At 43.0% G+C, this 16,621-nt stretch overlaps 1 protein-coding gene across 1 annotated transcript; it reads right to left on the bottom strand.

Annotated features, from left to right (window-relative positions):
- Nucleotides 1-6,526: 6,526 nt before the first annotated feature.
- Nucleotides 6,527-8,715, bottom strand: LOC102707032 (protein OCTOPUS-like). Its single transcript, XM_006654427.3, has one exon. It carries the CDS (start codon nucleotides 8,713-8,715, stop codon nucleotides 6,763-6,765), a length of 1,953 nt encoding a protein of 650 aa, XP_006654490.2. The 3' UTR covers nucleotides 6,527-6,762.
- Nucleotides 8,716-16,621: the final 7,906 nt, after the last annotated feature.

The following is a 16,621-nucleotide window of genomic DNA, read 5'->3' as shown; positions in this document are numbered from 1 at the left end:
CACAACACATCCGTATTCTAAAAATTGTGAATTCAAAATTTTGAATTCCACGATACCAGGTCACCACGGTGTGTTGAAGCCGAAAACCAAAAAACTGAAAATTGTAAAATGTTGTGAAGATTCTAGAAAATATATAAAAAACTTTGTATATCTCTAGAAAAACTATATAATATTGTATGAAGTTTTTGGAATAACCATTGCTATATTTTCTATATTTGAATAAAGTAGGAATCATATTCCAATCCATCTATTGTTTCTTTTTCCATTTTTTAAAATTTCGGTGGAGCTCCGCAATATAAAGGAAACTTCATCATTTTCACAAACTTTGTCCCCTAAGATAACAGTAAAACTTATGCACTATTTGCAGGTTTTGTTTTGAATTTCTTCCGTCGTTTTTAAATTTAAATTCAAACGAAAATCATCAAACGCCATCGGCAATTACCCTCGTAGCAGTTACCCTGGTTGTATCCTGTGGTAAATCCTAATCATAGCTCAGCACAAGATAATAATGTCTTAGTGTGCGTTTAGTTGGTGGTCAAGGTAGGATGGAATATGGCCATCCATATTTTTAGAGATATAGTGATCTAGTTTTATGTTTGGTTAGATGGATAGAATGATCCAATTTTTTTATTTGGTTGGATAGATAAGGATGGATAGGATGAACATATTGAATTACTAATAAATAATAATATAAATTAATCATCATAGATTTTATCATAATTAATATAAATTATCAATTAAATATATCTATCATCATTAGTTAACACTAATTTAAACTTGGTAATTACTAATTAATATCAAAACAAGCTAATTATCACTAAACAATCACTAATGATCGTGGTTCGCGAAGGTGGATGAGCTAATCCGGCCAATTTGGCCGGATACACCCATCCAACATCTTCGTGAAATATTCTCTTTCTGGACCACCATATCCAGTTTCGCCCACGAAACAAACGCGTCAAAACCTGGATGGACATCTTCCATCCAGTCATCTCCCACCAACCAAACACGCCCTTGATATGCCAGTAGCCAACTAGTTAGACACTTAGACTTGCGAGTTGCCAAGAAGTCAAGTCCGTATTACTTGCACTAGAATATATATGGGGAAAATAATTTTTCTCACGTAGTTGGATATCCACTTCTTTCATGTTTATCATCTAAATAATTATTAAAAATTAAAAAATAGAAAAAATAGATTAATACAAGATATATCTCTCGATAAACATGTAAATTTAAATTAAACTTTTATAAGTTATAAAAAATTACAAATTTAACTGTAAATGTGCGTATATTAGTTTCAGTTTAACTTTTTTTTTACAAATTATGAAAGTCAAATTTAAACTTGTATATCTGTGGAATGATATGTCTCATATTACTTTATCTTATCAATTTCTAAAAAACTTTTTTACGACTATGTAAGTGACAGGTAATAAAAAAAATAGATGTGCAGCCGAGGGATAAAGTCCATCTCCAAACACTGGGTTTTGCCCGTTAGACCATTTGGCCCATTTCTGCTTGAAAGGCCCAAAGAGGAGCCTGCATTTATCTTGTTGAAGGCCCACTCAGCGTTACACGCTCTAGCTCCTATGCTGATCATTTCTCTCGTCGAAACAAAAGCAGACGCAGATGTGATGAAGAATCCGTTTTGAAATGAAGAATTTTCTCACAATTGTCTCTAGAATTAGATAGTTTTGCTTGAAACTCTTCAGTACCAACTACTGCACCAAGCAGAGATTACGCGGTCACACCCACTGACTCGCACATTCGTAGCTCAGTCAAAACAACAGAACAGATATAAGGTGTCGGAAACTCTGAACACCTGGGTTCATTTCTGTCCTGTGAGTGAGTCTGTGACCAAATACTACCGAGATTTCTGCCCTGGGATCAAAGGGCCTCTATTTTATTTTGCTTTCACTTATACGCTAAAATATAATTTTTTAATTTATAGTTAATTATAGAGTTTTTTATTATAATTTATTTTCTAATCTTTATTTTTAAAATATCTAGGAACACAAACACACACATAAATATAAGTTTTATTCACAAATTATTTTTATTTACAAATATGCCGCTTGTTTTTTCCCTGAAAAAGAAAAACAACGACCATGAAAAGAATACTAAAATAGTTTTAACCATAAGTTTTTATTTGGCACTTGTTAAGGGCATACTATTCTTTACACCATCTTTTCATTTTTGCATATGTTTATAAGCCAATATTTAAATATTCAAACTTAAATGTCAAGTTGATTTTAGGGTTTTTCACCGAAGTTTATTTTCTAGACTTGGTTTTTATATTACTAGGAATACTTATATGTAAATTTTATTCACAAATTACTTTTCGTTTATTGTAAACACTTTATCTTTGTCAGATATACTGTTATCCAGAATTCAGTTCGAGCATGTCTTCACCATCAGCAACAATATCAGCCAAGACGAAGCACTCGTTGCAACATTCGCAGGCATTTGTTGTCAGGAGTGGACGCAGAAAATTAGGTCGCCGGTGTCACCAGGGTCACAATACATTAAGGCTATATTCTTTTCTAAACACTTTCTCAGCATCTACTCCCTCATTTACCATGCAAACATTTTTTGAGCTGCTAAATATGATTTTTCTAAAAAAATCTATAAGACCATTATTTTAAAAATCATGTTAATATTTTTTTGAAGTATTTTAGCTAATACTTAGTTAATCGTGCGATAATGCTTGCTTGGTTTTGCATGCCACATGGTAGGGGTTACAAACACATCCTAATCTTGCTTGATATAACTGAATCCGTTTCAAAATTGAAGCAAATCTAGGTTGTTTAGCGTAGACTAAGGCCGCGTTCGTTAGGTTGGTGGATAAGTTAACTTATCCTATGTGGAAAACATAGCAATAGATTACTACATGATTAATTAATTATTAATTATTTAAAAAATATGGAATAGATTAATCTGATTTTTTAAAGCAACTTTTCTATAGAAATTTTTTACAAAAAACATACCGTTTAACAGTTTGGAAAGCCTGCGCGTGAAAAACAATGGAGATAAGATAGCTTATCTTGCCTGCTGAACGTGGCTTAAGAATATATTAAAAGATTCTCTTTTAGGTAATTCCAAGGGCGGATCTACCCAAAAATCGAGTGGTGGCACCTTATTAGAATTGTTAGTGTGCTCAAAACTTTTTTTATTTAATTACACTTTAGTAATACACTAAATATTAAATTTGAGTGGGTATTAGGACCCTACTCTATATATTGTGGATCAACCCATGGTTAATTCAGTGATCATATTTTGAATTTTTAATTGACTAATTTTCTTTTCTAAGTATTTGATTGGCTCTATAATCATTGAAATAATTAAAATTATATAAATAGGTAAAAATATTTATATTATGGTATAAAATTTAAAATCCAGAAATTGCTATATTTCAAGATGGAGAAAGTACATAGTATTATCCTCACTGACAGCAGTTTCACCGTAGATTTCGTTAGACGTCGTCAGGGTCCAGGTCCGCCCCTGCTTGCTGTTAATCTGTGATGAAAATGTGAAGTTTGAAATGATTTGGAGAACTGTGTCTCACTATGGTCACTCATACATGGACGCAGCCTTGCGTAGCTTCGAAGGAAATAGTTGCAGGATCGATGTTCTAACATGGCACCATGCCTGCACAACAGTTTCCCATGGCTATAACAACTGAACTATGCTCAGTCTGTCATGTCATTTTTACATGCATGCATTTTTGGCACGAAAGAGACAGCTAGTATTACAGACAAGGCAAGAAAACCACTCGGAGAGCGATTTTGTGCTCCTCTGGAGGTCTGTGGATTGTTCCGCAGTCAACTCTAACAAGGCCAATGCTGACCCTGCAGACAGTTCATACTTCAGCCGCTTCATGTTCCCTTCTCTGTTCTAAGATCTACATGGTTCATCGCGACGGTGGCAGTGATCTTTGGCAGAGAGATCAGAGAGCATGGTCCGACATGTCCGATAGCCATGGCACGGCACGCAATCGATCGGTGAGGTTGGCACGGTCGTCTTCAACAACGCCGCCGCAGCACACCCCCGTCTCGCAATCTCCGGTTCATGAATCTTCAGAGTTTAGGCCTGTTGGCTAACGCAGCACAGGAGGGACAGTAAATATTCAGATTCGGATGTTTTCAGACGACCCTGTGCAATTCATCCCGCTCCCCAGCACTGAGGCAAGTACTACTACTGCCACCACCCTCTTGCTGTTACTGCGTCTGATCCGTGTGGATCCAGGTACTCGCCGGACGGAAAGACCGAAACAGTCGCGCGCATGAAACGGGGTTGGAATTTGGCAGTGACAAACAAACTGTACAGCGGCATCCGTGCACCGTGCTGTTCTTCCGTGAATTTCTGTTCTTGTTCACCGCACCACAGTATCCAGAGCCGAGAGTACTACGTGTGACTGACGCCACCACAGCGCCCATGTAGAACAGCCGAAACCCAGCTCGTTGTACGTTACGCCACGCGTGTTTCCGACTACTCCACGTACACGTATATGGTCAGTTGGGCACTCATGCAGACGACCGACTAGCCAACTCACTGTATACGGTCAGGTCAGTTCGGTTGCCTAACTGTTAACAAGAGAAGTCCATGGGAATGGAGGATTAGATGGCTCTCACCATGAGACGATCGACGAGACGGCACTCTGCGTGCCATCGCGGAGCGTCACGCAAAGCGGGAAATGGCAGCAGCGAGGCGTTGCTGGCCAGCATCATCATATTCGCTCGTATCGTATGTTCGCCTTCACTGCGGCAGTCAGAGCATTGAATAAGGGGAGTTAACAGCGGGCCCGCCCGACCTGCGCTGCTACTTCACTCGCCATCACGTACGCCTGAATGCCCAATCAACCCTCGTCGTATTCATTCCGCCGTGGGTAGCCTAGCCTGGTCGATGTTCTCACGGTGCCATTGCTCTCCGAAAGAATCGCGTTGTGTCCATGCCTGCTGACTCCCGTCTTACTGTCAAAGGTAAGAGTGAAACCAGCGGAGTAATACTTGTGTACGTTGTTACGATGCTGCAGGACAGTACTGACCATATCTTTTTCGTTATTTTTCTATTTCTATGTTTAATTTTTGACCATTTGTTTTATTTGAAAAATTTATATAAAAAACTAAAAAAATTAGTCACGTATAAAATATTATTTATCTTTTATTATCTAGTAACAATAAAAATATTAATCGTAAAAAAATTTTAAAAACAAAAAGTCAAAATATTTATCTAAGTACTACAAAATGAACTTAATATGAGACAGAGTAGTAGTTATTAAAAAATGTTCGTGTGTTACGTCAGATTAAGTTAATTTTAACTGTAAAAATTAAAATAAATTACACGTCGAGTGAATCATAGTAAATTAGAGCAAGTACAATAGCAGACTATAAGCCAGCTATAAGCATATTTTAAAGAGATAAGAGGGGAGAGAGAAGAGAGGTGCACTACTAATTTATAACCAGTACCATATATTGATGTTTTGTAAGTAGTTATTGTATGAGTTGGTTATTAGATTGGCTATAGATAAATTGGAGCTAGTAGTTGGCTATACTATTGAACTTGCTCTTATGATTAACATACAATTGATTTGAAAGCAAGTGATTATTCCGTGTAAGCTTATATTTTAAAACAGTTGAAGTCCTCTATACCAACGTTATTTTGTACCTCGCTTTGTCTCATAATATATTTGCATATGTTTGTATCTATCACTCAAATTTAAGTAATGTGGGTGTAATTTATACTTCAATAGGCTCCCACCGGTAGATTAAGTTCTGTGCTAGAAAGTCAGGTCAAAACGCTACATGGGGTTTCTCTTGCACAGGTCCAAAACTATGCACGAGACAACCTCCACGTCAACCTAGATCCGGCAGTCCGCCGATTCCAAGCCTCCCCCCTCATGACACAAATCAGAATCCCCCCGCTCCCAGATCCCACTGCCCCCGATCGCACAGAGAGCCCCCGTGCGTCCACCGCGGCGCACGGCCCGCAGCATCGGGAACTAACCGACCAAATCCAATGCACGCGCGGAGAGCGAACCCGCGCGGGACCGACGCCGCCGTCTCAGGCCGCCACCGCCACCGCCGACGCCGTCGTCCGCGCGGCGCGGTGGTGGTGCACTGGCACTGAACGGCGCCCGTGGGCACGGAGCGCGCCGAGGGACCCGCGGAATACGGGCGCGCCTTTAACGGTTTCCGAGGCGGCGGCAGCGGCTACAGCCCGCGAAGGGACCGGTCGGCCAGGTGCAGCCTACCGGCCGGGGCCGAGCCTAGTAGCGCTGCAGCTCTCAGCTGCCGCTTGGCATGGCAAACGCTAGGACGTGTGCCCATGTCAAGGGGAATTCGGCACGGTCCTACTAGTGGTACCCCAGACGGCCAGACTTTGACACCAAAGTGACACCCCAGACGGGCCAGAATTTGACACCAAAGTGACATCAGTTTAGAATTTGCAGGATGGCTGTAGCTGCTGCTTCTATCCTCGTATCCACAGAGATATCGATCGATCATTCCATCTCGCCTGCAGCATACAGGTACTACTACTACACGCTACTAACCGCTATCGATGTCATTCATGGAGACCACGGAAGAACAGCACGAGACGAGATTTAATGGCGATTATGAGATAAACCTCATTCTATCCAATCCAAGCCCCAAATGAACGGAATTAACATTGCACTGCACTACACATGGTTATACCATTGCATTGAGCCTCTACTAGACTACTACTGCTGTGCACCGGCCACCTCCGGCCGACCAGACGGCTGGTTTCTCAGTACAGCCGTAGCATGGTACGCGCGAACGATTGCGATCTCAGTTGCCGGCTACTACCTTTGGCCGGCAGACCTGGGGTGCGCCGCCCGCTGGCGCTCCGCATTGGCGTGAGGTAGAACCGCAGCATGCCGTTGTCAGCGTGCCCCGGCGAGTAGCGCGCGCTGCGGTTGCGCTCCAGCACGCATTCCTCCCGCCGCCGTTTGACGTTGCCGTTGGTGTCGATGTAGCTGCGCCTTGAGCTGCCGACGCCGCCGCTGTTGCTGCTGAACGAGCTGCGGGCGCTGGCGTTGCTGTTGCACCGCTGCATCCTGGCGTTGCACCCGCGAACGCGCAGCTCCGGCCACGGCTCGGAGAAGGCCCTGTCCGCGACGTCGGACGCGCCGGTCCTGCGACCGGCGGCACGGCGGTGAATCAAGCCCCAAAGGCTCCACGCCTTGCGCCACCTCCGAGGCTTCTTGTCGGGGCCCGGGAACGCGGCGTCCAGGCTCACGGGGAAGTCTTCGATGAGGGAGCTGGTGCTGAACCGGTGGTGTTCGAGCAGGTCTTCGGCGTGTTGGAAGTGGTAGAACTCTGAGCTCCCAATTAGCGGCGAATCTTTGCCGTTGGTCACGGCGGCCGCTGCGGCCGGGAGCACTGGCTTTGCGTCAGCGACTTCGAATGACGGCCTCCGCACGGAACTGGTTCGCTCCAGGCTCCGGCGCCTCCGGCTGCTTGACGTGTCGTAATAGTCTCGCGTCTGCACAGAGCCGCCGGGGGTGTCGCCGTCGGGATCGGGTTCGGGCTGAGAGTCGTCCTCCACGGGGATTTGGCCGTCGGAGCGCTCGACGATGCCAGCAGGGGAGTCCTCCAGCGCAGAGAGGATGGGCGGCAAGCGGGAGAGCGGCGGGGGCGCGCGCCCAAGGCCAATGCCAGTGCCGGCGCCGAACAGGTAGCCATCCCACGACGCGCGGGGCTCGTCCCAGGAGAAGCCTACATCGTCGACGGACATTCGGCCGGCGTCGAGGGAGAATCTTGGGTCCGTATCGCACGAACGCCGACCACCGGCGAACTCCGAGCCGCCTTCCCCACGGAGGCGGCTCCGCCGAAGGAACGAGGGCTTGGAGCGCTTCTCGGGCGGCGGCATTGCCGCGGCTGCTGCCTTGCTGCCGGCGGCATCCTGCTTCTTGAGCTTCTGCTTTCTTCTCCACTTCTGCCACTTCTTGCTGAACACTGAGGCGGCGACCCAGAAGCTCCCGGCGATTTCCTTCAGGTCCTTAGGCTGCGGCTTCTTGGCCTGCGAACACTCTAGATCTATGTGATCCTTCATGGCCTTGGCCTCCCGTGCCACATTGACTTCCGTTTCCATCTCCCCGGAGGTGTCTACCACCAAGATTGGTTCGACGACTGGAGTAATCTCGTCGGACTCCTCAGCCATAGCAATCTCCTCCAAGAACACCTCAGGAACGCATGGTGGCGGCGGTGGAGGCTGTACTTCGGCGAGCACCTCAGCCGCGGCGGAGGACGAGGCCGGGAATGCACCGAACGCCGTGCCGTCGCGGACGCGCTCGCGGTCGTCCTGGTGGAACAGCGCCCAGAGCGTGCTCCTCCCGCGCACGTCGCACGACCGCCGCTGCGGCTCGTCTCCGAAACCAGCGGCGAGCACGTCGCCCCCGCGGCCGCAGGAGAACGACTTGCACCGCCGGAGGTCCGGGAGCGCGGGCCCGGAGCCCGACGGGGCCGCGCCGCCGCCGCCGCCGGCGACGACGAAGGGCCTGGAGAAGAGAGAGCGGATGGCGGAGGTGGACCTGCGGCCCGGCGCGGCGGCCGCGGCGGCAGACGCCTCGAGCCCCGCGAGGCGCTCGCGGAGGCACGCGGCGCAGAAGCCCGTGAACGTCTCCCCCGGGTGCAGGTCGCAGCTCGTCGACACGGACCTCCTCGGCGGCGGCGCCGGCGGCTCCATCTGCAGCGTCATCGCCTCCCCCCTCCCCCTCCCGCCCTCCCTCCCGGTTAATCAGTCGCCTCAGCGGAGCGCGCCATCACATTTCTTGGACACTGGCACGGCTCGGCTCGGCTCGCCTCCCCTCCCACTTCACTCTGGCCGGCACTGCACCCGGCCGTACCAGTAGTAAGTAGCTGCAGCTGTGACCCTGTGAGCTGCGTGAGTGAGCGTGACGGATTCAAGGTCCGGTTTCTAGTACTCCTCCAGCGTGAGGTGGTAGTATAGTACTCGATCCTACTACCACTGTAAAATGGTGAAAAAAAGATGAGAGAGAAGGAGGAGGGGGAAAGTGAAAGGTGAACCGGGGAATCACGGGGCCCTCTCTCTATCTCTCTCTCTGGCCTGGCCTCTGCTGCTTGGAGCACCGCTGGTTTCTCTCTCTACGGCCTCCCTGCTTTGCTTCCTCTCTGGCTTTCTTGGGCTTTGCGAGTGTTTTTGCTTTTTCCCCGTTTCCGAGGGGAGGGGATCGACGCAGCAGCAGCAGCACAGGCGCACGCTCTCTCCTCTCGCTCTCTGCTTCGTGTGCATCTCGGCAGCTCGCCATGTTCTGGGTATTTATCGCACTGTGATTTGGACAAGGTAGTCCTTTCGGGGTTTGCTCGATCCAAAGGTGATTATCACGGCATAATCTGCTCTCGTGCAAAGCATCAGTGTTAACTGCGCGTGGCAGCCGGCAGCTCGGATCCTGTTCTACTCCTCCGTTACGGTTTAATTTTTTCTGTTAATATTTAATCATTTGTCTTATTTAAAAATTTATAAAATATTATTTATTTTGCTTATAACTTATTTTATTTTCAAAAGAACTTTAAACATAACTTATTAAACATAACTTATTATTTTTTATATCTATACTAAATTTTTAGAAAACAAATTATCAAACGTTCAACTTAAAAAGTCAAATATCTTGTATTATAAAACAGAGTTAGTATTTAGGTAGCCTTCAAACCGTAATCTATTGTGCACTTTGAATGCATTTGGTTCTAAGGATAGGATGCGTTGGGACAGAGCCAATTTATCCCTGAATCTATTTGGTTGGTGGATAGGTGAGATGGGTTGGACCCAGGAGAGGAATATTTCTCCCTGATCCAGGTCCAACCCCTTCCACCAAAAAGGTGGGACGGATCCGTCCCAGCACGAACACGACGCACAGAGGAGTGTTTATTTTATTTATTAAATTTATTTAAAATATATTACTGGTATAGATATACATTTAATTACTTTAGATTATTCATATATTAATCCTAGTATTTAATATTTTATTTTAGATATGATAGGTAACATTTATCTCATCTCATCCCTTCAACCAAACAAAAACATGTCTAACCCATCCCATCCCATCTCATCCCTTCCACCAAACAAAAAACAGATCCAACCCATTCATCCAACCAAACAGAAAAATGGAACCAACCCATCCTATGATCTACAATTCAGGGAATTAGACAACCCAACCCAACTCGTTCACGAACCAAACGCATCCTTTGTGTTCTGTTGAGGAAAAAAAATTATACTATACATACAGTGTTTGCTTACGATTTGAGGGCGATCAAATGCCGTACCGCTCTCGTGTTAGAGAAAAAAATATTTTTGTGTGGGACTGTAACTTGCATCCGTTAATAAACACTGAGAGGAGTGTTTGATGGTGCAAACATAGTAAACAGAAGACTGCGTATAGTTGTGCTTTAAAAAAAAAGGCCATATGGTGAAGAACTACGGCCTCGCTACTAAAATATTTGAAAATTTATAGTTAAACACAGACGCTAATAGAATTAAATAAGTGAATATTATGATCTGTTAAAAAAAGTAGTCGGACAAAATGAATGGTAAAAGGTCACGGTAGTTGAGAGAGAATGTGGGTGGGGATGTTTTCATATTTCATGACAAATTTAGATTACTTCATTACTGTCTTCTCCGTCACAAGATAATCTTATTTTTTTACTCGTCACATTCCTAATACCTAATTTTATCACATCATAATACAATTATTTTCTATTTTATATATCCGTAATGCATTTTGGTACTGTTTTCATGAACCCTAATATAATGATTAACAGTAATTATTTAGAATAAACTTAGGAGTATTTTGGAACAAGATGAAGTGGGCAAACATGATTTTGATGTAGTATATGCTTTTTAAGTATATTTTAGGATGGAGGTGCGGTACATAGTAGTTCTAAATTGTTTAGACTCTAAATATTGAACCCCTTTTTCATCGTCTTGAGGTAAAAATTCAAAATGTACTTGGTGCTGGTATGTTTTGAGTTATATTTTTTTTACTATCGTTCTACTCCCAACCTGGTGCTGCTGGTGGTCGCCACTTCGTCGGATGGTTGCCCTGCCACTCAGATCGGCGGTTGTCTCCCAATGAGCATGAACCCTGCCGACTCCAAAGAAAAAGGGGATGGATAGGAAACCCCTGTACCCATGATGCTAGAATAATATATATAAAGAATAATGGATAGGAAGACATATAATTTTCATAAGAATATAATAAACCATGGAAAAACATACTAACCTATAGTATGTATAAACTTATTTGAAAGCTAACCGAGTTGAATGGTAAAATTCTAGATTGCTTTAAAATAAGATAACGGTGATGAGGTTGATTCTGCCTTTTTTTTTCCATTGTAGGGGTTGATTGCTTATCTTTTTCAATGAAAAAAGAAACAATATATTTGCAAACGAAAAATAATTTATGAATAAAACTTTTATATATATATATATATATTCATACCGATTAAAAAGCCAATGCTAAAAATAAAATACGATGAAAAAAACTCAAAATCAACTCCAAATTTAATATTAAAAATTAAATTTTGGCCTACAAACATAAACAAAACCAAAAAGATGGGGTGGTAAATTTTCCAAATGACCCATTTAACTTCTTAATATTATCAAACAACCAAAACTAAATGGATAGCCACATATATTGAATACAGGGTTTGTGTTATTGCAGATGTCTCTAAAACTGCCATCCGACGTAGTACGATTATAGCGAGTTTTCCATGATTTTGATAGATTCTCGCCGTGATAATCGCGGTTTTTGCGGCGGGGGTTTTTGGCAATGTTGTTCCTAGTATTCAAGTTGTGTAAAACATTCAATACAAAAGATATTTTATTTATTTAAAAAATATTATAGCTTATGTTTCTTTATCCATACTAAAGTATGGGAATTCTGGTAGTATTCCTATCGAGCAATACAAAACAAAAAAGAGAACCGTGAGAAAACCATCATCTTATCCGTACCCTTCCCAACGCCAATTATGACGTGTCTACGTGTTTTCTCTCTTTCTCCCTGGTGCCACAACCAGGGTTTGCAATATCGTGATAATCGACCATATTGCTAGGTCACGATAAGGATAAACTATGGTTTGGTTCAGTAATATCATAAGAATTCAAAATTAATGAAAATGTTTCAAAGAAAAATAAAAACATACATGGTGATATGTGTGATAATCATGACAAATATCGTGTGATTTTCCACAAAAATCATGATTATCGATATCGCGAAAACGGTCACGATTATCGCCCCAAATCGATTATGTGTGACTATCGTCGTGGATCTACTAATTATTTAATATAATCCTCATTAAGCATAATTTTATATTTTCCTGATTAGGTTCTGTCTATCAAGATTATTCTTAATAAAAACTAGATTGATCATTTTATTAGATATGTTATAGATTTAAGTTAATTATTGATTTGTTGTAGCTGATGATGTTTGTAACTTATTACATATTTATTGTTTTCACAACGATACTATAGCGAATTGTCTCACTATAGCGTTTTTAGGCTAATCGGCTGGTCACAACAATATCCATCAACCATCCGCCGATCGGCTAGTTTCTCTAATCTAATTCTTTCCATATTTCTTGTGGATTACAGGGTCAGGTTAATTGGTAAACCTATAACCTCGAAGACTTTAGAACTTGCACTAGACTTTCTATATTTCTTTTTCTCTAAGGCTTTTCTGCATGTTGGTATGGATTTGCGTCACCACTTAGGGATTAGCAAATTTGTTCCATCTTTTCTATTAAGCATGGGTGTTTTGAGGGTCAATCCTGTTCCATTAAAACTAAATTCAACAAAACCGATTATCTTTTACCTCCAACTTTGAAAACTGAAAACAAAAACACACGGGCACAATTTTGTGGTTTCCTTTGAAGATGAAGTTGTCTTCCTGTTTATACCCTTATCACGTTTTTTTTTTGTTGATGCAAAATGTCACTTAATTAGACCCAATCCATTCTAAATCAGGTCCATAAAAAAAACTACTATCGTATCAATCAAAACAACCATGGAATATGGTTTAGAGTGTTTTATATCCAGTTTTGAAATTCGAGGGTGAAATTAACTCGTGGTATTTCAGGATGCTCCACCCATCTTGTAGAAAGAAATTTAGTTTTGCTGTATGATGCTGTATTGGTAGGTTTGGCACTAAATATATATAAATCAGTATCACTGTATTTTTGTTCCGAAGCTATAATTATAAAAAGGGCAACTATTCAAACACTAATAGAGTAATAGTGGCCGGGTACTGAATTTATTCTGCGAAAGAACTGAAAATGATCAGAAAAAGATGTATTTTTAGTTGCATTTGGTCCGAAGGAATCTTGAAGGTAAGCCGGGCCCGTTGACACTGCACTTAACATTATGATGATGTTTGCACGCTCGGCAGCTAGCAAACAAGAAACGTGTTAAGAGTGTTGACGTACCGAACTCCCTTTCTGAAGAAATGTTTCGGCTGGCAGCCATGTCCCTTCATTTTCTTCATGTTCAAACTCTAGAATCTGAAAGCTTCACCAGCCTCCTAAAAGAGCGCACTACCTGATGATAAGTCCGAGCAACGCCATGCCATAAAAAAGTTCGGCTGCTTCCAGTTTATTTTTCCACAATGATACTGAACGACAAGCTTAAGATTCCTGCATATTCTTTTGCTCTTATCAGAAGACTATTATACGCAGGCATGCTGTTAAATGGAGCTTGATCAACTCCTGATGCCAGCTTAGTAATGCATACATCGCGCCCCAATTTAATTTGACTTTCATGAGGTTGAGCTCATCGCTTTGTATACTTGTATATTAGAAATCCTTGTGATTTGAGATCTTTCGTCTCACACGTAAGTTTTATCAGATAATCTCAAGCAGATGCCCCGGACACACGAGAAAAATCCTCACCCGAGTCATTTACCGAGGTGACGGTCGGCCGCCACCGTCTCAATTCTGAAATTTCGGAAGCTACTCTACTCCCTCCAGTTTATTAATCGATATCGTTGATTTTTAATTGTTCATCTTATTTAAAAGATTTTTATAATCACTGATTATTTTGTTACGATTTGATTTATTACTAAAGTAATTTTAAATATAATTTATAATTTTGTATATTTGGATAAAAACATAAATAAAACAAATGTTCAAATGTAAGTTTAAAGGTTAACGATGTCAATTAAGAAAATCGGAGTGAGTACAATTTTCAGAGGTTTATGAAGCTATATATGAATTCACTAACGAGAAGCTTGTTGTGTTTATGCATTCTCTTCTCCATCCTCAGTTCCTCACTCCACATTCCATAATGCATGGTGCCATGGTGATAACACTAAACATTCAAACGTTCCTTTTAAAAGAGTTTAGCACATTCGTGTCATAAATCAGCCAGAGTCGATCCACTCAAGTAGACAGGCCTTTTCTGACCTATGGATTTCATAGAAAGAACCGTTGCAGAGAATCTCGTTAGTGGAATCTTATTACATCTACCTTTCGAGTGGGTGGAACACACAAACGCAATCCGTGAAAGCACTGTCATTGCTCATGGAAATTAATTAACTGCAGTCACTGAAGGTGATTAATTCTCCCTAGTCAAAGGAAAATCTGAAAGCATCCCCTTCCTTCTGAAGCTCTTTTCTCTTGACAGCCGATATGAACTTTCCCTTTCCTGCTTTCGCTTTTTATCCCCGTCTCCTTGTTTCCTCCTGACCTCTTCTCCCAGTGCTCAGAAGCTGCCGGCCTAGGATGGTCATTTCTCCCCCAAGCCTAACAGGTGCAACAGCAAGAGAACAAAAGTTGGCACCCGGTTGTCACTGTCCTCTCCACTTCAGATTTGTCCTACTTAGGCGAGTTTAGGACAAAAGATGGGCATCTGATCAAACAAACTCCTAGTAGCAGCTGCTAATTACTAGTAGTAGCAGCTTGGTAAAGAGGGAGCGTCCCTGGGCTGCTGCTGGGCACATGATGGGAGGCCAAAGCTGTCCCCTTCTCGAGCTTAGGAATGATAATTAATCATGGTACCTCATCTTTTGCTCCCCTAGCTTCCCTTTGATCAGGAACAGTAGCTCTATCTCTCACATGTGCGATGTGCCTGAATACACACAGGGGCATCTAGGTTATTTTATTTTATTTTTGTTTTTTTTTCTTTAGGGGACTTTCAGGTCTTGGTTAGTGAGAAACCAAGCATAGAACGGACCATGTTACGAGCTTCTAGGAAGGAATAGAGGGTTCAGATAACACTGTCATAGATTAATTTACTGCCATGGATATATTATATTAATCGCCGTCCTGCATCTTTGTTCAGACAATGCAGATATGTGCAAGTTTGTTCTGGGAAGGTCACGTTTCCACACCCGAATCAAATTAAACAGAGCATTACCATTGTTAACTTGTGAACAACGAAGCTTCTTACTACCGAATGTCCTAAATTGCAAAAAAAAAAAAAGACACTCGATGTCACTTCAGGCAACAGAGATTCGAACTAAAACAGATGGGCAGCAGCAGGAGCATGATTGGCCTAACGGCGACATTTTCACCTGTACTGATGAATCCCTGGGTAAGAAGCTAACCTAGGCTACATAACCCTCCTCTTTTGGACAAGCCCAAACGAAAGCAAAAGGAGGGCCGCGATCGTAAACAGTGCGCCGCTTTGATCGATCGGCTAAACGCATCGGGATCGATCACATCACAGTATCACGCACACAGAAGCAGCTACCTCGCCGTGGCATTTTCGGGCGTCACCTTTCTCCCTCGCCATTTTTTTTCCTCCCCTGACAAAAGGGAGAGCTCGGGCATCAAAGGACGCGCAGAACCAACACGCAGCACAAAAGAAGAGAACAGAAAAGAGATGAAGAAGAGGAATAGAGAAAGAGATGAGCACTGCACATGTAAAACGTATGGGAATGAGCGAAAGAACGCGCCAGCCACTGCTCATGAGCAGGGTCTACATAACCGCTCATCACAACGTCACCATAATTTTCACGCAAAATTTAAAATTTCAATTAAATCTGGTGTGATTTTATATTGTTCAAAAGCGATGCCATGGATTTCCCATGGTTCTGTAAACCCTGGTGATGATTGCGGTAACATGTGGACGGATTCGTTCGTTCATTCGTCTTTAGCGTGGCTAGATTAGCTAGCCTTCCCTCTCGCTGTAATCTTTGCCATCGCGTGGATCGTCGTACTGCAAAGGGAAGAATAAATCTGCATGTGTAGTATAGTACCGGTTTGATCCGTTTGATGAGCAAGATCTTTGCAGTTTGCTACTACTACTTGCAGCTGTCAAAAGCTCGCTGGGGAGCTGCTTTGCCTGTTGTTTTTCCCTTTCTCTTGTGTCTCTCTCGCATCCATGCGACGCAGATCCCGATGAGAGAATGTGTGTTGCAGTTTGCAAGTTCGCAACGGGTAGGGGTATCCTAGCTGCAACCTGTGTGCTTGCATGGCATGGCATGGCATGCACAGTTGGGAAGGGAGGGGCAGTGTGCAGGACCAGCATGCAGGTGAGTAAAGTGACATCTCACATCTCTGAGTTATCCTCAGGACCTAAATTTTGGAGTGTACATCTACAAATTCTGTCCTTGTGGCCTGCCAAAAAAAAAATAACTAGGAGTAGACATTAT

This window comes from Oryza brachyantha, chromosome 5, assembly GCF_000231095.2.
Source record: "Oryza brachyantha chromosome 5, ObraRS2, whole genome shotgun sequence".
NCBI lineage: Eukaryota > Viridiplantae > Streptophyta > Magnoliopsida > Poales > Poaceae > Oryza > Oryza brachyantha.
Note: the sequence above shows the minus strand (reverse complement) of the source record. Positions and strands in the feature narration are given on the sequence as shown.